The sequence below is a fragment of the Danio aesculapii genome, chromosome 20 (genome assembly GCF_903798145.1).
Source record: "Danio aesculapii chromosome 20, fDanAes4.1, whole genome shotgun sequence".
NCBI lineage: Eukaryota > Metazoa > Chordata > Actinopteri > Cypriniformes > Danionidae > Danio > Danio aesculapii.
Window position 1 is genome coordinate 7,146,826 of NC_079454.1, and position 24,973 is coordinate 7,171,798.

The 24,973-nt window shown below is 34.7% G+C and overlaps 1 protein-coding gene across 1 annotated transcript in view; it reads left to right on the top strand.

Annotated features, from left to right (window-relative positions):
* The window catches only part of ppp2r5a (protein phosphatase 2, regulatory subunit B', alpha isoform), a 63,544-nt gene that overhangs the window by 7,999 nt on the left and 30,572 nt on the right, over positions 1-24,973 (top strand). Inside the window, exons 2-4 of the mRNA XM_056480806.1 lie at positions 20,250-20,446; positions 20,546-20,647; positions 21,311-21,403. Coding sequence (XP_056336781.1) covers positions 20,250-20,446; positions 20,546-20,647; positions 21,311-21,403 — 392 coding nt within the window. The remainder of the gene's footprint in view (positions 1-20,249; positions 20,447-20,545; positions 20,648-21,310; positions 21,404-24,973) is intronic.

Here is a 24,973-nt window from a genome sequence, read left to right on the forward strand (position 1 = left end):
AATCAATATTGGTGGGCGGGGGGACCACTCTCCTACGTAAAGTTGCGGTTGGTTTGAAAACCGCTCCAATTGGTCCACCGTTTTTATGTTGTTAAATTGAAAAAAAAAAGCACTGGGTGTGCTTATATTACCCTAATATGACGGTCTATACACCATACATGCACATATGTCTGTCCAAACAGCTTGAAAAGTAGATTTTTTACCATAGGTGCCCTTTAAATCTAATTGCTAATGAAGCATACTTGACTGATCCAACTTATGTAGGACGTTAAATTACAATAAACAGCTTTTTAGATGTTCCCAATTATTTAAATAGCTATTTTCAATTAATAAATCTTGTTTTATTCACTGTGCCAAGGTTGAACGTCAGTGACCACCTGATTATATGTGGGAAATTCATGTGGGAAAGTATTGCAAATTTGATTTAAACTTCTCTTTTTGAGCTGAGTCTTTAAAGAAAACAGAAAAAAAAGAAAAGAAGTTTCTGGAAATCAAACATTTCTTCTATGGAGTCAGGTGGATGTTAGTTGTGCATCACATTAGTGTCACCAACCACAAAGATGTTCCCGAAACAGGTTTCCTAAATATTCAGGTTGCCCCGCACCCTAAACTCATAATTAGTTGATAGGCAGGTTCAACAGGTCTACATTTTCAGAAATGAGTGTTTCCAGACAGGTTTCTTCAAGTAGTCATCAACATTCAGGTAGTCCCCCTCCCAAACTCACACTATTGGTCGAGAGCCAAATCAGTGCATTGATACGTTATGATAAATTGATTCTCTCACATCTACACATAGAGCTGAAGATCTTTGCCCGAAGGAACCCGACGGGACCCGATGGGTTTGGGTGGGTTCGGGCTTAATTTATATAATTTTAAACGGGCTCGGGCTTGAGCAGTAAATAAACAGTCATGTGATGCATTTCGATTAGTGTGAGGAAGTAAACCATTCGTTTGTTACAACATTGAAATCCATCCCTGCAAAGGTAAAACGAATGATGACGGAGAAGTCAAAAAGAGCGAATTTTGACTGTGGTCAGACCAACCACCAGTTCAGAAAGAACGGTCATTCTAGCCGCCAAGGTATTTCAGCGGCCGCTCATGCACTGCGTATTACGATAGAGCGCTAAACAGCAATTTTAGATTTACCTTATTTAGAAGAGTTGTGAATATTAATCTCATGCTCCTACCGGGGCTGGATTTATATGGCTCTGGTGCTTACAGCTCATGTCTCTAATACTCACACTTGGCACGATATACTCTGAAATACATGTGAACAATAATCATGCTTCAGTTGTAAATATTTGGTGAAATTGCCTTGTTAAATGACAATCGATTCAACTGAAGTGGAGAAGAGATTCACTTTAGGAAGAAGTGAGCTCTATCTGTGCATAATTGCTCCTGATTTAAGTTTTATGGATGAAATATAATCTAAATTATAATTATACTTAATAAAAAAGGACATATAGAGATGTGTTTAGAGTTGCATTTTGTGGATTTAACGTTTATGAAAAGAGCAGGAATCAATCTCAACCTCAGCGTAAAGTTTTCTAAAGTTTATTGGCATCCTTTCACTTCAGAAAAATCAAAGTAAGAGCTGCACATGACACGGTGCATAAAAGAGAGGTACATTGGGATGAACGTGCATTAAACACTTACTCAACAGTGTACGTGTATCTGTTGCCTCATCACAAATTTACACGTGTGTTGCTTCTTTACATATGTACACAGACAGTTTTACAATATACATTTTAAACTAACAAAAAAAAAAGATTATTTCCTGAATTTTGTGTGCTAATTAGCTGTAAACAGAAAAGATGATGTTGCATTGACTTATACCTGAGCTAATGCCTGTCTCTTTTTCAAAATAAGAGTCTCCTATACAAATACACATACACAAAAATACACATAAAGAAATAAGGAAATAAACATATTTACAGCTTTTCATATGTATATCTAGATTTTCATTCTATACCACCTTTAAAGGAACACTTTTTTTAGAAATAGGGTCATTTTACAAGTCACTAAGTGTTCAATAGCTGAGTTTGATCATTTTTGAATCCATTCAGCTGATCTCCGGGTCTGATGAGAGCACTTTTAGCTTAGTTTAGCATAAATAATTGAATCGGATTAGCATTTTGTTCAATTAAAAAAAAGAAGCTTTTTTTATTCTGTACCATGGCTGCAGCAGGTGCAATGATGTTACACAGCATCTAAAAATAATCCCCAGTTAGGTAACTAGGTAATAGCGCTGCATCCTTGATTTTTACAACAGAATGAAAGTATAGTTCCAACCATATCAACCTAGGAAATAGCAACTTTTCATTCTCTGTCAGTCTTACGATGTAACTACAGAAGAGTCAAGCTTTAATGGGAAACTATGAAAACTCTTTTTTTTTATTTATAAGATATCAACAGTCTAATCCAATTCAATGATCTATGCTAAGCTAAGCTAAAAGTGCTCCTGCCAGACCTGGAGGTCAGCTAAATGGAGTAAAAAATGTAAAAAAAAAATAGCAATAAAAGTGACGTATTCCTTTAAGGTGGCCCACAGACACTATTAGTTGAGAGCCAAATTCCATCAATCCACATTTTCTGACTGGTTACATAATCACAGAAATTAATGTTTCCACATAGGTTTCTAAGCATTCAGGTTTTGATTGTTTTGTTAGGGGCGGACTTTGTCCATTTTCTCTTAATGCCAAAAACTTTATGGTGCGTTCACACCAGACGCGGAGGAAGTAACAAGCGTGTGATGTACATGTTAAATCAATGCAAAGACGCGAATAGACATCCTGTGGCACAATTCTTTTAGTGCAAGATTAATTCAACCCCGGTGTTACAGAGAAAGATACAGGAAGTCATTTTTAACAACAGTGATCAGATTGTATAACCAAAGTCATACTAGATGAATTGTGCTGAATTGAAATAGTTATTAGATATGGACAAGTGTTTACTCGTTGTTTTTGGAACTAAGGTGTGCAGTATGAATGTTATTTTATTATTGTTTTTATATATATGTAACCAACACAATCTCACGGCAATTCGTAACTTTTTGATTTAGTGGCTAATTTTTACTAATTCGTACGATCTAATTCGTACAATTTAGTACGATTTGCTCATCCCCCAATGACGGTAGGGTTTAGGGGTGGTGTTAGGTGCCATGCCTCCTTTTTAAAATCGTACTAATTCGTATGACTGAACTCATACGAATTAGCCACTAAACTGACAAAACGTAAAATTTCTCGTTTTCTCGTGAGATCAGGCTGAACTAACTTATTTTATCTACTTTTAGTATGGAGAGCTATGCTGTGAAATGTGAATTGCCCTTTGGGGATTAATAAAGTCAAACAAACAAACAAATTTGCATGAATGAGGTGGCATGAATTGAGCGTTTTGCGGATCTGATGCACGCAAATCTGAACTTTAGCGGACATTTGCTAAGGATGTGTTAACCAATCAGGAGCTTACTCTAGTAGGGGCATGATTATGACGTAGCTCAACAACAGCAACATCAACAGCTCATCAAACAGGGCTAAACTCAGTCGGATACATAGCTAAAAAATTCCATAATCCAGGTACAGTTTCTGACAGCCTGATCTCACGAGAAAACGTAAGTATTTTACGTTTTGACAGTTTAGTGGCTAATTCGTACGAATTCGTACGAGTTCAGTCGTACGAAATGGTACGATTTTAAAAAGGAGGCGTGGCACCTAACCCCGCCCCTAAACCCAACCGTCATTGGAGGATGAGCAAATTGTACTAAATTGTACGAATTAGATCGTATGAATTTGTACGAATTAGCCACTAAAAAAAAAGTTACGAATTGCCGTGAGATTGTGTTGGTTTCTGGAGCAGTTGATGAACTCACAGAGCTGGGTGCACCTCTGAAATCAGGGTTTAATGGACTCAGCCAAACAAATCTACGCTTTTTCAGCCTTCCTAAACCACATAAAGCACAGACACTCTCTCAATAAAATCCATGTTAGCCATTTAGCATCGAAACTAGAGGCACCTGGTAGACAGATGCGCCGCCCATGATGCAAAACCGCCTCTGTTTTGAATTGAATTAGATGCGCGAATGAAACTCAAAAAGTTCACCCGTTTATTTACATGCGAATAGCGCAATTTATTCACGCATGCCACATCTGGTGAACACAGCATTAAAAAGAAAAAGTTTGAAAAATTGGAACCGCTAAAGAAATACTAAAATCCTAGAAATTAAACTGGGAGCTGGATGTCTTTTTATTGCCTTTGTAATGCTTATTATATGTAATACTTTGGGCCCTATCATACACCCAGCAAAATAAGGCGCAAGACATGTATGGTGTGATTTGTTGCTATTTTCAGACCAGCGCAACCCTAATTGTGACGTTTTCCGCCATATTGTTTAAATGGCAAATCCATTTGTGCCACTTTCTGGACTCATGGGTATGCTGGTCGGAATAGGAAGTGTGTTAAGGAGCATTGTTGGCTCATTGCTATTCTGAGAAACTGTAATTGATCACGCCATTGACCAAGTAAAAGCAGGTCTAAAGTCTAGCACAGAGCGTGTTAGTTAATGCCTATGCAGTCCAAATGCTTACACATTTCTTAATACATAACACATGATGTGCAGCAATACACAAATATTTTTACATATGAAAAAAAAAAGTAAAATGTTACAAAAATTATTATTTACTGACATAATAAACACTAGGCCTACCTCTATGCCTTCTTCATGTCTGAGGGCTTTTTTCAGTTTATTCATGACTATTGATGGTATATAATGTTGTTATCAATAGTAGTAGTAGTATTATTTATTATATGCATATTTATTTGTATATTAATAAAAACAAACTTGCATATGTCTGCCTGTTGGGTTTTGGACACGTATGCGTCACCATATGAGGCATAAGAATAGGACTTGTGTTTGGATATGACTCAGTTTTTTGAACACACCTCGTTATTATTGTTCATTTATTCGTTTGCTGGAAATTAGAAATAGTTTTAAAACAAACCTTTGCACTTAACAAACAAAAATATGTAGGCTAATGAATGTCTTCAGTGGAGTGCGCTCAACACTGTTTATCCACGAAAGTAAAGGAGTAAAGTAAAGAGTAAAGTAAAGTGAAGAGAAAGTAAAGAGGCCGAATGGAGGAGGCTCGTTCTTTATCCTTGTGCAGATGGCCTGTTTAACCGTTTTCTCCCTGGTGAAGTGTTCAGTTTTTCCACTTACAAAGTCTGCGATGTAAATAGCAAATTCGTCATGGCACTACGCTACTGACTCTTAAAGGAAATGGGAGATGAGACTCTCATTAGTTTAATGCACGCTATGCTCAAAACACACCCATAACTCATTAAGAAAATAAGCACAACCCTGTTAGACCATGCGCCAGGCGTAAATCTTATTTTTCCGTCCCTGAAATAGCAAAAGTGTATTCGGACACACCCTTAATGGTTTTGTGTCATGCGGTTTAGGCTTTGCGCATAGATCGTTAAAAAAAGAACCCATTATGTTTATTGCTAATTCCAGTAATTTAGGGAGTAGGTTTAATCCAATCTACATTTTAATTTACTATAGAAAATTTGAAAGTTTGAAATGAAAAAGTCAGATTTCTTCGAATTTGGAATATGTTGTCTATATCACACCCCCCTCTTTCTTTCTGTCTCTCTCTTTCTCTCCTTTTATTCCACACTTTGCTATGCCATGAAGATAAAAAGCCCATAAACTCAAATTTCTAGGAAACATCATGTCAGTTGTCCTCAGTTAAGCTGGGAAAGGCATTTACAGTTGCGTTTATCCTCACATTATGACTCTCCAGGGATGGGCCATGCAACCATGGTAACCACACGCCCGGGGTGTTGATGGGCACCTCAACAAATTCAGTGACTCATTCAGCTTGTGCCCATGTGTGCGTGAGAACAAACACAAGCAAGTCAATCAATGAACATGTTTCTGATGTCCGCTCGATGTTTGCTCCATTTTGTGGAGAATACAGTGAGCGGGAGAGACACAGGGACAGTGGCATTCAGATCGCTTACATAAGGTGTATTAATAGAGCAGCAGTGGGGCTGTTTGAACCCCTCCAGCCCTGTTTGTGTGTGTGTGTGTGTATGTGTGAATGGCCTTCATTGCTGTTCTCTCACTGTTAGACCCAGACTGACTGGAGAGAACAACAACAACACAAACTGATGTTTACAGAAGCCTGGAATAAATATAAGTAAAAGAAAATTGAGGGAAAACGTGGAAGACGAGTTTTTGATGACACTAATAACAGGACTTTTATACTAAATCGTATTGCAGTGAATATTATTGGTTTACCTTGTGTTTTAGTTGGGGTCAGGCCTGGCTCCAGCTTGGAACTTGGAACTTGTGTATATATATATATATATATATATATATATATATATATATATATATATATATATATATATATATATATATATATATATATATATATATATATATATATATATATATATATATATATATATATACAAATACAGTTGAAGTCAGAATTATTAGCCCCCCTGAATTATTTGCCCCCGTTTATTTTTTTTCCCAATTTTTGTTTAACGGAGAGAAGATTTTTTTCAACACATTTCTAAACATGATAGTTTTAATAACTCATTTCTAATGACTGATTTATTTTATCTTTAGTAAATAATAATTTAGTAAATTATATTTTACTAGATATTTTTTCAAGACACTTCCATACAGCTTAAAGTGACATTTAATAGCTTAACTAGGTTAATTAGGTAAACTAGGCAGGTTAGGGTAATTAGGCAAGTTATTGTATAACAATGGTTTGTTCTGTAGAATATCAAAAAATTAAATAGCTCAAAGGGAATAATAATTTTGACCTTAAAATGTTTAAAAAAATAAAATAAAAAATGCTTTTATTCTAGCCAAAATAAAACCAACTTCTTTCAAAAGACTTTCTCCAGAAGAAAAATATGATCAGACATACTGTGAAAATTTTCTTGCTCTGTTAAACATAATTTAGGCTAATAATTTCTTATCATTTCATAACACTTCAACTGTATTTATTGTCACTATATATTGGAACCTCAAACCTCTAGGTTTTACAGTTTTTTTTTCAATTATTTTAAATATAACAAGGTATTATCATTTATGATTTTTGATATTTTTATATATAGGGTTTGTTGTTTTGTTCAGTTATGATTCAACTTTTGTCATCCGTGTTTTCACATTTTATTTTCACAAAAGATGTTTAAGATATTAAATAGATACTTGTATTTAATATGTTCTCTGTGGATATAGAATTCCTTTTGTAAATTTAATTTGATGCAAACACCAAAATAGTACACTGCATGTCTAAAAATACAATAAGAACATATTTTGAATGGGAGGTAACACTTTATTTTGATGGTCCATTTGGGTATTAGTAGACTGTCTGCTTAATATCTGTTGATACTGCTCCTTCAACAGACATTTTACTCACTTTAAGAAACTTTGTAAGTACATGTCAAATTACGCTAACCCCAACCTAACAATCTACTTATAATCTAATGGGAATTAGTTGGTATGTAGATGCAATGTAACCTAAATTCAACAAACAAACCATCAAAAACTGCTTTGTAACAAGTTGTTCCTTTAGAATATATTACATGCAGATTTGATGCTCAAGAAAATGTTGTTATTAATATTATTATTAAGGGCAATGTTACAAACAGATATGCTGCTTATCATTTTTATGGAAACAAATAGATAGTTGGATGGATGGCTGGATGGATAGATAGACAGACCGACCGACAGAAATTTATTTGAATGTTTTGAGAAAAAGGTACATTTTTATTTAATGCCTCCTTATTTTATTGTATTATTTTGGTTAAAATATTACTTTTGCTTGCTACTTTAAACTTTAAACAATGTAATTTATTTATTTATTTGTTTGTTACTTTCAGTTTTGATTTAATGCATTGTTATTGTATTATTTTGGTTAAAATATTACTGGCTGTAAACTTTAAACAAATGTTATTTATCTGATAATACTCTCAGATTTGATTTAATGCATCCTTATTTTATTGTTTTTATTTTGCTTAAAGAGCCCATATTATGGGTTTTTGAAAATGCCCTCCATGTAGTGTGTAACACAGCTCTAAGTGAAGTGAAATATCCAGCTCAGGCTTAAATCTGTAAGTGTACAGTGTTTAAAATTATTGATTCATCTATAAAAGAGTCGACTCATAGTGCTTCAAACGAGTCGTCTTGATAACGAGTCATTAGGTGTTTCGTGATGACGCGACTACGAAACACAAGTAGTTGCGCACGCAAACCCGGGAGATTTGAAACCTGCGGCCCCGCCCACTAACACAGAAAAACTCTCACACACACACACTTACACACACAGGTCGAATGAAGTCACACTGTGCAGATGGATATTATTGACAGCTTACCCAAAGATGAAAGCTCAGCATTATAGCTTTTTTATAGAGTTTTTGCTCAATAAATTAGTTAGTCGTCTGTATTTTCAAGTCCATCGTCTGTATTTACATTCACCCACTGGCAGCCAAAATCCACGCCTTACACTATGAAGCGTGTATGCACTGTGACTACTTTTATATTGTTGATTAGCAGCTGGACATTTCACTCTGTCTGGCGCTGAAGGCTGTCAGTGTCGACCAATCGCAGCAGGCTGTCATCGGTTCAATCAGCGCAGATTAGCTTCGCGCTGAGGAGGGGTTTGGGAACAAATGAATCGCTGAATGATTCATATGGGAGTCGCTGGGATAATTATTTGTTTATAATTTTTTTATTCATAGATTTTTTATGAGAATTTTAGTGATCCTCCAGTGTCAGGTAACAAAAGTGTTTTGCTAGCTAAATCTTATTTTGTTAAATGGTGTCGATTGTCATTTTTCATGAAAAATACTTCTGTAATATTCAGACGAAAAACAAAACTTCATTGATGATTTATTTATGCTGTTTGTGGTCAAAGTTTAGCTCAACCGAATGTCTGTTATGATCCCTCCGGTATTTATACAATGCTGTTGATTTATTATATGTGTATTAGTGAGTCGGTAATAGATATGAGTTTGGTTTCACTTCCTCCTGTTTACTACTGTATATTCCCATCTATATTACAGTCCAGTACCCTGTTAAAATCCCATGTAAAACTAGACTATTAAAACAAAGTACATACTGAACTGGCGTTCTTTACAATAAAACCAAGCATAAAAGGATCCATGGGGCTGAGTGAAGGGATGATAGTGAATTTTACCATGTGTTAAATGATGCAGTAATTGAGCTAGTTTTACGAGTGACCTGTTCATGTGTCTGTTACCCAGCTGAGGTCACTGTTATTATAGCTTCTTATGTAAGATAAGATCCTTCGAAGGACTTCTTGGAACTTCAGTGGCCCAGAGGTTCCAGGCAACATCATGGGAAACATATCAGGCATTAACATGATAAGATTGTTTATATTTTTCATTGCTGCACGTGGGAATGTTTTTCTGCTTACTATGCAGGTTCTGGGTTTCCATTAGGGCTGAGTGATACAACAAAATCTCATATCATGATATAAGTTATCTCGTATGCTGATGATAATGATATGCATCACAGTAAATGGCCATTTCTGTAAATTCATTTTATACATATTCATTCATTTTCTTTTTGTCTTAGTCCCTATAATATTAATCTGAGGTTGCCACACCACTAACTTATCCAGCATATGTTTTATTTATTATTATTATTTATTTATTTATTTACTGTGAACTTTTATGTGAAGCTGCTTTGACACAATCTACATTGTATAAGCGCTATACAAATAAAGGTGAATTGAATTGAATTGAATTGAATTATTTATGTATACAGGGACAATGTACAACATGACATGTTGTGCCAGAGTTAGCTATAAAGCTAATTTACATCTGCAGTCCCTGCGCAGGAAATTGTAACAAATTTAAGAGTAAAAAATAATACAATATACACAAGTACAATACATTAAATACATCATTGTCAATAAAATAAAATCAAATTAGTGGCTACATATCTGATTTTGTTTAAGCCAAATTTTAAGAACAATTTTAAAATGATTAAAAGTAGTACTCTCTCTGATATACACTGGTATTTTATTCCATCTTTCTGCTGCTTTAACTGAAAAAACTGATTGTCCAAAAGCTGTCCTAAGCAGAGGCGCAAAAAGGGGGTATGCAGTATATGCGTCGCATAGGGGCGCCACACATGGGGGGCGCCATTGTGCCAAAATGATTTTCGAAATTATCCTTATTAAAAGTTTCAAATAACAAAAATAAATAAATATGTTTTGTTAAAAATGTTTATTTTGCATTTTATGCGAGTATAATATTGTATTTTATTAAATAAAAAATTATACCATGAGTTGCATACGTTGGCACACACGTTTTAATTCAAAATCTTTTAACACAATAACATGCAGTCACACAGCCAAGTTTAAAGTGCTCATGTAGACGTAACTGTTTAGATTTTTTACATTTTTATTACATTTTTACCCGCATACCCCTCAGTAAATGTGTAGTTGCGCCCCTGGTCCTAAGCTTAACTGAACAATCACCTCTAACCGATGACCTAGTCTGTCTTATATTCTCCTTGCCCACAATCACACCTTGTTTGAGGGGTGGTGGTGCAAGATCATTACATATTTTATACATTAAACACACATCAGCATAAAATAAGAAACTGTTGAATGTTAGTAATTTTTGTTGTGCAATACAGTTACAATGATGATAGCTCCTCGGCTTTTTAGCTAAAATTTTAACAGTTTGTTTATATATAACATACAATGGTTTTAATGTTGTAATGTTCGTGTGGGCCCAGCTTGTAGCACAATAAGATAAGTGAGGGAAAATCATTGTATTCATAAAAAGTTTAGCAGCAGCCATAGGTAACTGATTCCTAATGTTTCTATAAACCCTCAGACTCGCTCTAGCACTTTTGGAAACCTTCTTAGTTTTTTTAAATTTAAGTTAGAGTCAATAATTATACCTAAATATTTAAAATGATCAACTATATTTATTACTTATATGCAGGTGATGCCCTTCCAGCTGCCACCCATCACTGGGAAACATTCATACACACTCATTCACACACACACACATACTATGGACAATTTTAGCTTACCCAATTCACCTATACCACATGCCTTTAGATATGTGGGGGAAACCGGAGCACCCGGAGGATATAAACAGAATATTGGGAAAAAATAAACAGGTGGGCTAATATTTCTTCAACTGTATATATACAGTATATATAATATGTTTAGCCCTCCTGTGCATTTTTCTTCTTTTTCAAATATTTCCCAAATGATGTTTAATAGATAAAGGAATTTTTCACAGTATTTCCTATGATATTTTTTCTTCTGGAGAAAGGCTTATTTGTTTTATTTCGGCTAGAATAAAAGCAACAAACCATCATTAAACTATGATTTTCCTAATTAGCACAACTTCACTGATTACCCTAATTAAGCCTTTAAATGCCACTTTAAGCTGAATTCTAGTATCTTGAAAAAGAAATCTAGTAAAATATTCTGTACTGTTTTCCTGGAAAACATAAAATAAATCAGTTATTAGAAATTTGTTATTAAAATTTAATTTGTTATTATGTTTAGAAATGTGTTAAAAAAACTTCTCTACAATATACAGAAATTTCACGATCGTATTTCTCACTTTATTTATTAATTTCAGGGCCAAATATTTGACAAAAATGTAGAAATGTAAAATAAATATTAATAAAACACTTTATTAATATTTTGGAATAAGGCTGTAACAACAATAAAAACTTGGAAAAAGTGAAGCGCTATATGAATACTTTCCAAATACACTATATATATATATATATATATATATATGGTATATCGGCAGTGGTGCGAGGCCGCAGGCTGAGTGCCTTAGTGTCCCACCAGTGACGATATACAGGCACATCGCACTGCTACTCGTGTGATATTGTGTTTATGCAACAGTTCAACAGCATAATCATGTATATAAAAAGAAAATTAAACGAAGAGTCTAAAAATCCTTTTGTAAGAGGAACTACTTTCTTCCACCATTCATTCACATCTGCAGCTGACGCCAGAACAGCAGAAACTGTTGCTACTTCATCCACGTCACTTTAGAGCTACATTATGTGGTCCAACAGCTGCAATATTTCTCAAACTGTAGAGTGTACTGTGTTTGTCGCTGTATGTGGTCGGAGTAATACACAAGAATGAAGGGTGAAGAGGCTGGACGAGTGCTGTTATTTGTTCTCTGTTATTTGCAGAATATGGCACGGCTATCAGCCAGATTCAAGAACCAGACAGAACTGTTATATGTTTTATATATTTATATTAATATTTATATATTTATATTAATTTATATTAGTATTCATATATATATATATATATATATATATATATATATATATATATATATATATATATATATATATATATATATATATGTATGTGTATATATATATATGTGTATGTATATGTATATATATATATATATATGTATATGTATATATATATATATATATATATATATATATATATATATATATATATATATATATATATATATATATATATATATATATATATATATATATATATATATATATATATATATATATATGTATATGTATATATATATGTATATATATATATATATATATATGTATATGTATATATATATATATATATATATATATATATATATATATATATATATATATATATATATATATATATATATATATATATATATATATATATACATATATATATATATATATATATACATATATCTCAGTGGATCTGGAAAGTATTCATAGCGCTTCACTTTTTCCACATTTTTTTATGTTACAGCCTTATTCCAAAATGAATAAAATTTATTCCCTTCCTCAAAATTTTACACACAATACCCCATAATGACAATGTGAAAAAAGTTATATATTTTTAATTGTTGCAAATTTATTAAAAATAAAAAAAACTGAAAAATCACATGTACAGAAGTATTCACAGCCTTTGCTTAATACTTTGTTGATGCACTTATTACAGCCTCAAGTCTTTTTTTAATATGATCATTTAAAGTGAATATTATAGTGCAAACACATTTATTTAATAACCCTTGATGTGCAGCAAAAACGAATGTGACTTTGCCGATTATACTGAATACAATCATTATGTTCCCATCAATACTCGCCTACTAGAACACCTGTGTTTTCCTTTGCTTTTTTTATTTATATTTGGAGAAAGCATATGAAAACGGAACTTGTTAGTTGCCTTAATTTTGTAAATGATAATTACCTTCACCCATTTTCACATTTAGTTATAAATGTTAACATTTCCTGTTTGAGCTTGTGTTACTTTTACCATTCACTTTATCACTCTGCCATAAACTATATTTATTTATACAGTAGCACACTGTACAGTAGAGTTGGTCTGTAACAGCGACACAGTAATTACATTCATTTATTTATTCATTTTCCTTTCACTTAGTCCCTTTATTTATCAGGTGTCCCCACAGTGGAATGAACCTTCAACTTATCCAGCATATGTTTTACGCAGCGGATGACTTATAACTTATAACCGCAACCCAACACTGGGAAACACCCATACACTCTCGCATTCACACACATACACTACAGCCAATTTAGCTTATTCAATTCACCCGGAAACCGGAGCAGCCGGAGGAAACAGTAATTACATTCACACTGAATTAGAGAGACCCATGAGTATTTGTGTGACGTATTTTACACACACTGATGTTTAATGAAATGTTTTCACTTCTAGAGAAAATTGCACTACAATACTCAGTCCTCTACATTTGCTTGACTTAGCATCTCGCTCACAGCAGCTATATGAATTTTTTTATTGATTTAATTTAGCATTCTATCAATTAAATACGTCTACAGAGATCCTTTGCCTCTGATATCTCCATTCTGTTCTGCGTTTGGTCTGTTGTTGGTGTTTCTCTGTTTGTACACTCTCTGTGTTGGATTGGTTTTTAATATAAGGCTGTTTGAATCACTAAAGTACACGAGCACAGTAATGGGCCCAATACTGATACTGGGTGCATCCCTAATAACGACACTAATGGTTCCATGATAACTGGACTAACCAGTGGACCAGACTAATTAATCTTTTTGAAATGCTTGAGTCAAAGTCATGTCATCAAAATGTTTTGGTTTAATGGCTCGTCATATGCATGGAACATTTTTAATCCAGCTGGAAATCGTCTAGTGTTGGTGTGGCCTTTTGTTCAAATCTATTGAGTAGCTTCCCACATAGCAAAATATCTCTGGCCCAGCTCTGGCCCACACAAGCAGCTTTTGCTTGGCCCACATGCCGCAGTGAATTACGGTACATGACTGGACCAAGTCTGGCTTCCAGACAAGGGCCAAACATGGACCATATCTGGGCCAAGTCTCAGCCAAGTTAATAATCCATAACTGAGCCTGAATTGGGCCAGATATGTTGGTGCGTCACGACTGCAATGAAATTGATAAACCTATAAATCATTGCGCTATAGGCTTGCTATGGGTGTGCTTTTTCTCAAAGCGATCCGATTGGTAGAATTTTTTTCTTTATTTGAAAATAATAAAAAATATATCTTAAAAGTGGGTCAAGACAGGCCAAACTTACATGGCCCACATATCAATTATTAACATCTGGGCCAAATACTACATTTTACTTTTGGCCCAAGTATTGTGTGCCGCCTTAAAGACGGTTATACCTCTGCCAAACCAGGGCCATGTTTGGCCCACATGCTGTATGCCAGTGCCGGATGAATGCCTGCTGTGCCATATTTATGCCAAATCTGGGCCAGAATTCTTTGCTACCTGGGTTTTGCGGCATTAATAGTGGTTTGCACACTTGCTTCCAACTTTATTGCTTATATAATATGCCAAAATTCCAGGAAGCCTCAGCTTCAGCATTCAGATCACAAAATTGAAAACATTTCAGATGTTTTGAAGTCGTCATCAGAGAGTTTTCTGTGTTATGTTGTGCTCTCTAGCAACCCATATGGAAATGAAGCCTTCATGAAGGCAAACCCACTCAAATGGAAGAAAAAAGCTGTTGTGTTTACAACTGTGACAATCAGTGTGTATCAGCATGAGCTAAATCATGTTTTTTTTTCACATGCGGCTCAGTTATAGTAGACCTATATCGGTTACATGTTTACACCCGTAAATCTGACTCTGAATGAAATGAAGATGCAAGTTATTTTATGCTTTTCACATGACTACAACCACCCTGCAAGAGGCTAATTTTGATTACGTACCCTTAAATACATTTCTGGAGAGTGCCAAATACGACTCAGGAGCTACATTTTTTGCAGTTTTTGTTTTCCTGAATCTGCCATTGTGTATGCATTATGAGATCTCATATTTCTTTTGCGAGTGCCATTCATGCCTGCTCTTCTTGCGTAAATTCACTGCTGTCGACTGACTGATTGACCGATAATGTTTTAAAAAGCACCGTTTGACCAGCACCCACCCTCTTCCCTTCCCCAACCAACAGTGTTTTCAAAAGCAATCTTTAATATTAGTCAATAATATTACTAAAATTGATTTAAAAACTGAAATATAAATATAAATTTACACACATTTACACTAGTAAATAAATAGCCCTAATGATGGGCTAAATATCTGAGGATTTCTGCTTGTGCAAATTCTGTGTGGGCCTAGTTAAGTCACAAAATCAAGGGAATTTAGATTTCTTGGTTGATACAACAGGTCGTGTACATCAGGGTTCAATGTTTAGTCCCTATCCTTTTTTTAGTACAAACTTCTGGAATCATCTAAGGCATTGTTTTGTTAGTATAACAGGTTACAAGTCTAAAACTCTGTCATGACCCCTTTAATGTGTTTCCAACAACTCCAAACAAGTTCTCTTCAACAGAGTATTTGCTGAATATGTAAGCTCCAGTTTTAATGGTGGAAAAAGCCGTGTCAAGCTGTTTGGTAATGGGAATCACTGCATTGGCTGACTGTGGGATTGGAGTCTTAGAAGGGTTCAGCCGATCTCAGAACATGAGCTGATGAGGCTCAGTGGAGCATGAAGTGCCAGAGGTCGAAAGTTTACGTGTTTGCTCGACTGAACATCCTTTTTATACATACAAAAGACTGAATATGTTTGCCACTGGATACCAAGAGTAACAGTGGTGGACTTGGTAGCACTTTACTTTGTTATTTTTACTTATTTTTTTCCTGAAGCAGGGTGCATTCTGATGAGTGAGGTTTTGTCAGTTGTGTTGTGGTGGTAGTAGTTTATTAGGCCACTTTATTAGGTATCCAACTACTCGTTAACACGAATTTCCAATCAGCCAATCACACGGCAGCAACTCCATGATTTTAGACATGGTCAAGACGACCTGCTGCAGTTCAAACCGAGCATCATAATGGGGAAGAAAGGTGATTTAAGTGACTTTGAAAGTGGCATGTTTGTTGGTGCCAGACGGGCTGGTCTGAGTATTTCAGAAACTGCTGACGCTACAGTTCACACAGGCTCACCAAACTTGGACAATAGAAGATTGGAAAAATGTTGCCTGATCTGATGAGTCTCAATTTCTGCTTTGACATTCAGATGGTAGAGTCAGAATTTGGCATCAACAACATGAAGGCATGGATCCATCCTGCCTTGTATCAATGGTTCAGGCTGGTGGTGGTGGTATAATGGTGTGGGGGATATTTTCTTGGCACACTTTGGGCCCATTAGTGCCAATTGAGCATTGTGTCAAAGCCACAGCCTAGTATTGTTGCATGCTCTTATGACCACAGTGTACCCATCTTCTAATGGCTAATGTACTCAAATGGCCTCCACAGTCACCAGAGATCAATCCAATAGAGCACATTTGGGATGTGTTGAAACGAGAGATAGCCAACAAATCTGCAGCAACCGTGTGATGCTATTATGTCAATATGGACCAAAATGTCTGAGAAATATTTCCAGTATTTGTTGAATCTATGCCACGAAGGATAAAGGCAGATCTAAAGACAAAAGTGGGTCCAACCCAGTACTAATAAGGTGTACCTAATAAAGTGATGGGTGACTGTAAACAAGATATTATAGGAAAAAGTGTGCAATGATGGAAACAATTATCAAAAAGTTGATGTGAACAAAAATCAAACAGTTTCTTACACTGCAATAAAGTATTCTGGTTAATTTAAAATAGATAAAACGCATGAAGACAACAGAAAAACCCTACAAATAGCATGTGCAGTTTTGTTTGCAAGCGTCGCAGCTGTGGAACAGCCTCGTCTCTTACTCCAGGGGTTCATCCTGATTACTGGAATTAGACAAACTACCAAGTGTGGATTACAACAACATTCCTGAGCATTCAAGCGTTCAGCTGTTCTGAACACACGAAAAATAATTGGACTGGGAAACAGACATTGAAGTTCTGATGCTGCCGATTTTACATTTTTGTCATTTTTCTAGATCAAGACTATACATGTTTCTAAAAATATACATATTTATATATATAATATACATAACAATATTACTCTTTTAAAGGCTTATTTTACCAAACAATTTAAAGAAAATTGTATTGTTATTACTCACATTAGTCGTTTCTAACCCCTGAGACCTTCATTCATCTTCAGAACACAAATTAAGATATTTTAGACGATATTCAAGAGGTCACTCATTCTCCATAGACAGCAACGGTCTTGAGACCTTAAAAGATCAGAAAAAAACCCAAAAACACTGTCAAAAGCATTCATGTGATCTGTGGCAATAGTCTTGTGGTAGAGTTGCACGGTTTACTGGTACTATGGTAGTATTGTGTGATACTATAGCTCCAAAATACTGGCGGTGCCACTACTATGTAAACGGTAATATCAACATTAACGGTTTATCTACATAAGATAATATTGCATGTGGAAACAATAGACCATTTGATTTGAATAGTCTGTGGAACCCTTTAAGGTTGCAAAACTGTAGAATTTGCGCCTTTTATGGTAGCCTATTGCACGTTTTCTAACCATTCTGTTCGAATGCACATCTGAATCGATTAATTTCTGTTCCTGTTAATATGATTTACTAGCGACAATCTCTTTAAAAGAACGTCTCACAAAGAGAAATTTTGAATTACTTTGGATTGTTACCTGAGAAGACTGAAAAGTAATAGATGAAAAACCAAAAATAGCAAGAGGAAGCATCGAAACAATTTTTTAAAACTTCATGTGAAAATGTTCGTTTGTAACAAATTTCAGTTGGTATAATTTGCATCTTTATTTTATTGTATTTTTATTGGTCAGTTATCTACAAAATAAACAAAAATAATTAGTACATTTTAGGTGAAGTGGGGTGGAAATAATACTTTTTGGCGTTAAGGGAATTATGAATTACATTCAAGTAAGCCTATTTCAACATAAATATAGTATTTCTGACAATTTTCTTTATAATTTGAGTTATGAATTACAGTATCGCAATACTACTTGGTATCATGATACTTCAGCTGGTATAGTATCGTAAGATTAATTAATGACATCATGACAACCTTACCTTGTGGTTAGTATGTTGACATGTTGCACTACGGTACTAACTGCAACCCATGTTCGATTTCCTACTTGAGATCTTTCCTCTTTCACACTGCTCCCCATACTTTCATGTCAGTACTCTCTATTGTCCTGTCCTATTAAAGGTAAAAACTCAAAAAAAAAATACATATACAAGAATGATAAACAGTCCATGTGATTTCAGTGAATCATGTGAAGCCCTTTTGTGTGCCTTAAAAAAACTGTAAAAACAATGTTGTTTGCTTATGTCTTCCACGTCAGGTCAAAATGAGTTTACTACAGTAAACAACAGCAATATGATATGGGTTAACAGTAAAGTTTGCAGTGCAACACACAAGCATCATATTGGTTATTTATATATATATATATCAGAATCAGAAATCAGAAAGAGCTTTATTGCCAGGTATGTTCACACATACGAGGAATTTGTTTTCGTGACAGAGCTTCTACAGTGCAACAGGATTACAGAGACAGGACAAAAACAGATATTAAATATATAAAAAAAATAGAAGTAAGTAGTGAATGCAAATATACAGATTGACAAGTGTATGTACATGTTTATTACTATATACAACGTTATATGTGCAGCTGTTATGTGCAAAATGGCATGTAAAGTGTGTTGATAAATAAGTGTATATGTGTATGAAAGTGTATGGCAAGTAGTGATGTTGGTTCCACAATTATGATCATCAAGTGTTCATGAGATGGATTGCCTGAGGGAAGAAACTGTTTCTGTGTCGGGCTGTTCTGGTGCGCAGTGCTCTGTAGCGTCGACCAGAAGGTTAAAGTTCAAAGAGGCAGTGTGCTGGGTGTGAGGGGTCCAGAGTCATTTTGGCAGCCCTTCTTGCTCTGGATAAGTACAGTTCTTGGGGAGTAGGAAGGGTAGTACCAGTGATTCGCTCAGCAGTCCGAACTATTCGACGTAGTCTTTGGAGGATATATATATAAATGTCATATTGTCTAAAAAACATGGTATGCATTTATGAAGTGAGTGATGGTGAGTGGGCTTGAAAAACCACCAGTAGTAACAATCTTTTCTCCATATAAAACAAAAACACAACCCCCCCTTACTCTAGCACCTAATTCTATCAATTCCTTTGTATAGTTAGCACTTCTTGTGTGTATTGCCTCTTCTTGTTGGATGAATGCCTGAATTGCTGAATGCCTCCTCACCTGTAAGTCACTATAAGTGTTTGCTAAATGACTAAATGTAAAATGTCTATAGTAAACGCGCACCATGACTTAATGTGGAAGATATAGGTGAACAAAGTTGTTTTTACACTTTGTATTCATTTATTTACTTTTTTATTTTATGTATTTATTTTTTATGGTTTTTGCTCTATTTATTTGTATTTGCTTTACATTTCTTTTGCTTTTTAATGTTTATTTTGTTCTGTTTTGCTATTTTGTTGTTGTTTTGCTGTCAGTTTTATTTCTAATAGCTCTGATTTTTGTTTTGGTTTCTTTTTTGCTTTGATCATTTGCAATACTTTTTTATCTTTGTGTTTGTTTTGGTTTTTGCTCTGCTTTATTTTGCTCTCGGTTTTGTTTTGCTTTTTTTTGTATTTGTTCTCGTATTTTTATTTTATTTTATTTCATAATGCTTTTGTGTTGTGTTGTGCTTTTTGTTTTGTTTTTCTCTGACTTGGATTGTCAAATCCATACATTTTATTTTACTTGTGTCTATAAAAAGTTGATTATTGAACTGTGACAGTACGCACTAATAAAAATAAGTAAATAAATAAATTCTTCTTTGTTTCAGATGCATCTTCCACAGAGCAGCATGAGCTGTTCATGCAGAAACTACAGCAGTGCTGTGTATTGTTCGACTTCTACGACACGGTGACTGACCTAAAAAGCAAAGAGACCAAACGGGCCACTCTCAGCGAACTTGTGGATTATGTGTCCACTAACAGAGGCGTTCTGGTGGAGCCTGCCTATCCCGAAATCACCACAATGGTCAGCCTTCACATGACATCCTTTAAACCTTTATATTTATTTGTTTTAGCAATTTTAATCAAGTCAAAGCAAACTCAGCACTGTTTTTTTTTCTTACAGGTTAGCACAAATATTTTCAGAACACTTCCACCCAGTGAAAACCCAGACTTTGACCCAGAAGAAGATGAACCCACGCTTGAAGCCTCCTGGCCACACATGCAGGTCAGAGACTGATGGCTCATTGTTTACATGTATACAATGTCAATATTTATAACTTCCACATGACAAAAATACTATAGTAATTTGTAGTAAATACTACAGTGTTTTTGAACCATACAAAAGGTTGCAGAAAAAAAAACAAAAAACGGGAGCGCTAGCATTTACAGCTAGGTATCCGATGTGGTACAGAGTTTGTTGTTGTCTTGGAAATAAGTTATTTCGAATTTAGCATCCTACCGCACAACACGACATGTTTGCTATTGCAACCGAGCTTTTTTGCAACCGGGGACCCATGTGATGTCATGCGTGATGTAAGTTGGTAATTTCTCAATAGTTGCTATGAGAACACACGTCTACAGTAATATAACAAGTTAAGTTTTCTTCAACTATAAAATACGCCACAGTTTACTGTAGTAAAAATTAAATATATTACAATATTATTTTACAGTTTATCACTTCACTATAGTTATTATTGCATGCGGTAACATTCATTAGCATTGTGTTGTAAATAGTGTAATATATAGAGCGCATGTTGTAAATGTTTCAAAAACACCATAGTATTTACTATGAATGACTATAGTATTTCCTCATGTTGGCTATTCTGTTTTTAAATGCTGGAGGCATTAGAAAAACATTAAATATAGTCTTTTGTATGTGTTTTTTCAGTTGGTGTATGAGTTTTTCCTTCGATTCCTTGAAAATCCAGACTTCCAGCCAAGCACTGCCAAACGTTATATTGACCAGAAGTTTGTGCTACAGGTATCTTTTTTGTTTTGTTTTTGTTTATTTTTTATTTTTCTGCAAGGATTACAAGAAACTGGTTTTCCAGATTACGTTATGTATGAGCAGTTGCATGAAAATGTCAACCTTATCATGAAAAAATAAACTTTTGACCAAAATAACAATACCAATTTAAAGTTGCTCATTAAAGTCTATATTTTATTGTTATGATGAGGAAAAGCAAATAGCTTTGTTTATCCATGAAATATGAAGATTCTGCCAATGGTAAATTTAATTTTCATCCAACCACATTTCATGCTTTCAAAAAAGGGGTTAAAGACCCACCTTTTCCATGCTTTATATTAACAGTAATCATTCTGCAGAAGGATTGGGGTCTGTAGTATAAATAACTACCCTTACTGTTTCATAACATTACTGCCCTTTTAATTTATGAGCTACATATTTAAGACATCACGCAGCTTCGATCACGTGTCACGTCCGTAACGATTTAATGAAAAGGTTTATATTGTGTAATAAATATTATCACAAATAAAATGAAACTTTGTATACAAAGCCAAAATATGTCCATGCTAATTATGATCGCCAACTCATCTCAGGTCTTTGCTCTAAACAACTACAATTCAACAGTTTCGGACGAGATCATTTTTGAACTCCTTATTAAGTCAATGACTATAGCGCATATTTGCTCATTATGATTACTGACTTACATTACATAATATTCATATGTTATATCAAGAACTGAACATTTCAGTAAATCTAAACCAAAGGCTGTTTTAAAGAGCACATAGTTTACCTCTTTTTTATGATTTAATATTAATATTATGGTTCTTCTGAGTGTGCCAGTTTAGGTTCAGTTTAAAACACAATTCAGATTTTTTTATTATAATGCGTTAAAAAGTGTCATGTTGGGGGCGTGTCCACAGTTCACTGATTTATGGGTGTGTTGCTTCACATGTAAATTAGTTTCGGCTTCCCGCCAACGTAACAAGGGGGCGGGGCCATGAGCTCACCCGCTCTGCGTTTGCAACAGAGTCTGACAGGCAGACTGCGAGAAGGAGCTGGAGTGAGAGGTACAGCATTCAGTCGTACATGTACGACTCTGGCACAGACCAAGCAGAGAGTACAAAATCATTTGTGTCTTTGTACAGTTTTACAGCCAACTGTGTGTTAGTTTCAAGTGCCGAGCTTGTACACAGAAACTAATAACCACGCACACTGAATTAACTTTGACTGAGGCACCGGATGCGCTGCTCGAAGCCGCGACACGGCACACCAGAAACTCTCTGTGACATGGCAGATACATGAAGTGTCTCGAATCGTCACGCCACGCATTTTTGAATTCTAAACATAGGTTTCTGCAGCGGTCCGCGGCGCCCAGCCGTCGACTTGAGTGTACCCTGATAGAAACCTATGTTTAGAATTCTAAAACGCATGCTAGTTAAGATCACAGGGAGCTTCTGGGATCGTGAGAAATGCAAACGGCTGAAGTATAAGGTAGACTCAATGAGAAGTACACATGTTTGCAAACCTACCTAAAGATACAACCAATAAATCCGATTAGAGCGATAATGTGGAGAATATTGCTCTTGTGTTGAGCCCAATGAGCCTTACATCTAAAAGTAGAGCTAGCGTGTTCCTTTAGTGATATCGCTTCGACTCACGCTGAAAATGGCGGACGTGAATCAACAAACTGAGGATATGATGACGCGCCTGTCAATCAATATTGGTGGGCGGGGGGACCGCTCTCCTATGTAAAGTCGGTTTGAAAACTGCTCCAACTGGTCCACTGTTTTTTATGTTGTTAAATTGAAAAAAAAGCACTGGGTGTGCTTATATCACCAATATGACAGTCTATACACCATACATGCACATATGTCTGTCCAAACAGCTTGAAAAGTAGATTTTTTTTACCATAGGTGCCTTTTAATATTTTAAGCAAGGGCTTATTATGCGGTCCTGGCGCCATCTTGTGGATAAACAACGTCAACCGTCTTTAATGGCCGCCGACGCGCTGTCTCTCAGAAATTATGAATATTTCAAAATAGGCACTATCCTTATAAATAAACTGCATGGTTGCAATCTAAACAGCTACATTCTCGACTAAAAAAGCCTTAAAAGTACATTATGTTGTCAAATAGCTGCTATTGTCAAACTGTAAAGTGTCCTCTTGTCGCTGTATGTGGGCAGCGTAATTGGCCTTTTTCACGGACGGTCGAATGCCCATCCGGTAGAGCGATAGTTGTGTATCCATACTTCCGGTCGGAGCAACAGAGTCAGATACGCTATAGTTTTCACTACCTCTTTGAAAACTTTGCCAACATTAACCATTTACAGCGGATGTTTATTGTCTTGTGGACTGACATTCTATCGCTCCACACTCTAAACCTAATAAAGGATATAAGTTTTTCCACAAAAATTGCAATTTTAATTACGAAGGTGAGCGACGATCCATTTAGCATGGTTTAGGAAAGGCTGTTTACATTTGTATGTATACATCATATATATATATATGCATGTATGTATGTGTGTATGTATGTATGTATATATGTATGTATATGTATATGTATATGTATGTATGTATATATATATATATATATATATATATATATATATATATATATATATATATATATATATATATATATATATATATATATATATATATAGTAAAATATTAACTATATTTCTGTTTATATATAGAGCATTAAATACTTAAATGTAATTATATTAAAGATTTACTTAAAGCTATTTTTCATGTTTTAAAAAAGTACACAGTTGTGTAAAAAAGTGTTTGCCCCCTTATTTTTTCTTGTTTGCTACACTTTATTGTTTTCAATCATTAAACAAATTTAATATTAGTCAATGAAAACACAAGTAAACACATCATGCACTTTTGAAATTAAGGTTTCTATTATTAAGAAGGGAAAGAAAATAGCAAGCTACATAGCCCTGCAAAAGTGTTTGCCCCTAAACCTAATAACTAGTAATAACACAGCATCTCAATTAGATTCAGGCCAGGACTTTGACTAGGCCACTCCAAAGTCTTTATTACACAGCAGAATTCTTCCAGGTCATGAGACAGCAAAACAGCCCCAGACCATCACAGGCTACCACCACCACATTTTACTGTTGTCATGATGTTTTTTTTCTGAAATTCAGGGTTACTTTAACATCACACATAATTCTTACAAATTCGAAAAAAAAATCAACATGTCTCATCAGTCCACAGACTATTTGCCAATATTCTTGGGGATCTTTAAGATGTTTTGGCAAAACAAATAAGAAATCAATAAGGGGCAAATACTATTTCACACATCTGTAAAACGCATATAAATAGATAAAAATTAAGTCAGTGTTCTTTATTTGTCTGTAGCTTTATGACTAGAAGTTTGTCAGTTAATTATTTTAATTTTAGTTTTTGTTGAAAAATGTTTACACACATTCTTCATAGATATGTATTTGAATAAAATATTAATATTTGTTTATTCTATAAAGGTCTGCATTTAACAATTAACGTCTGTGTGAAATTAATTGACAGAATTTTTTTTTTTTGCTAGCTCACAATGTTATTTTTAAGGTGAATAATTT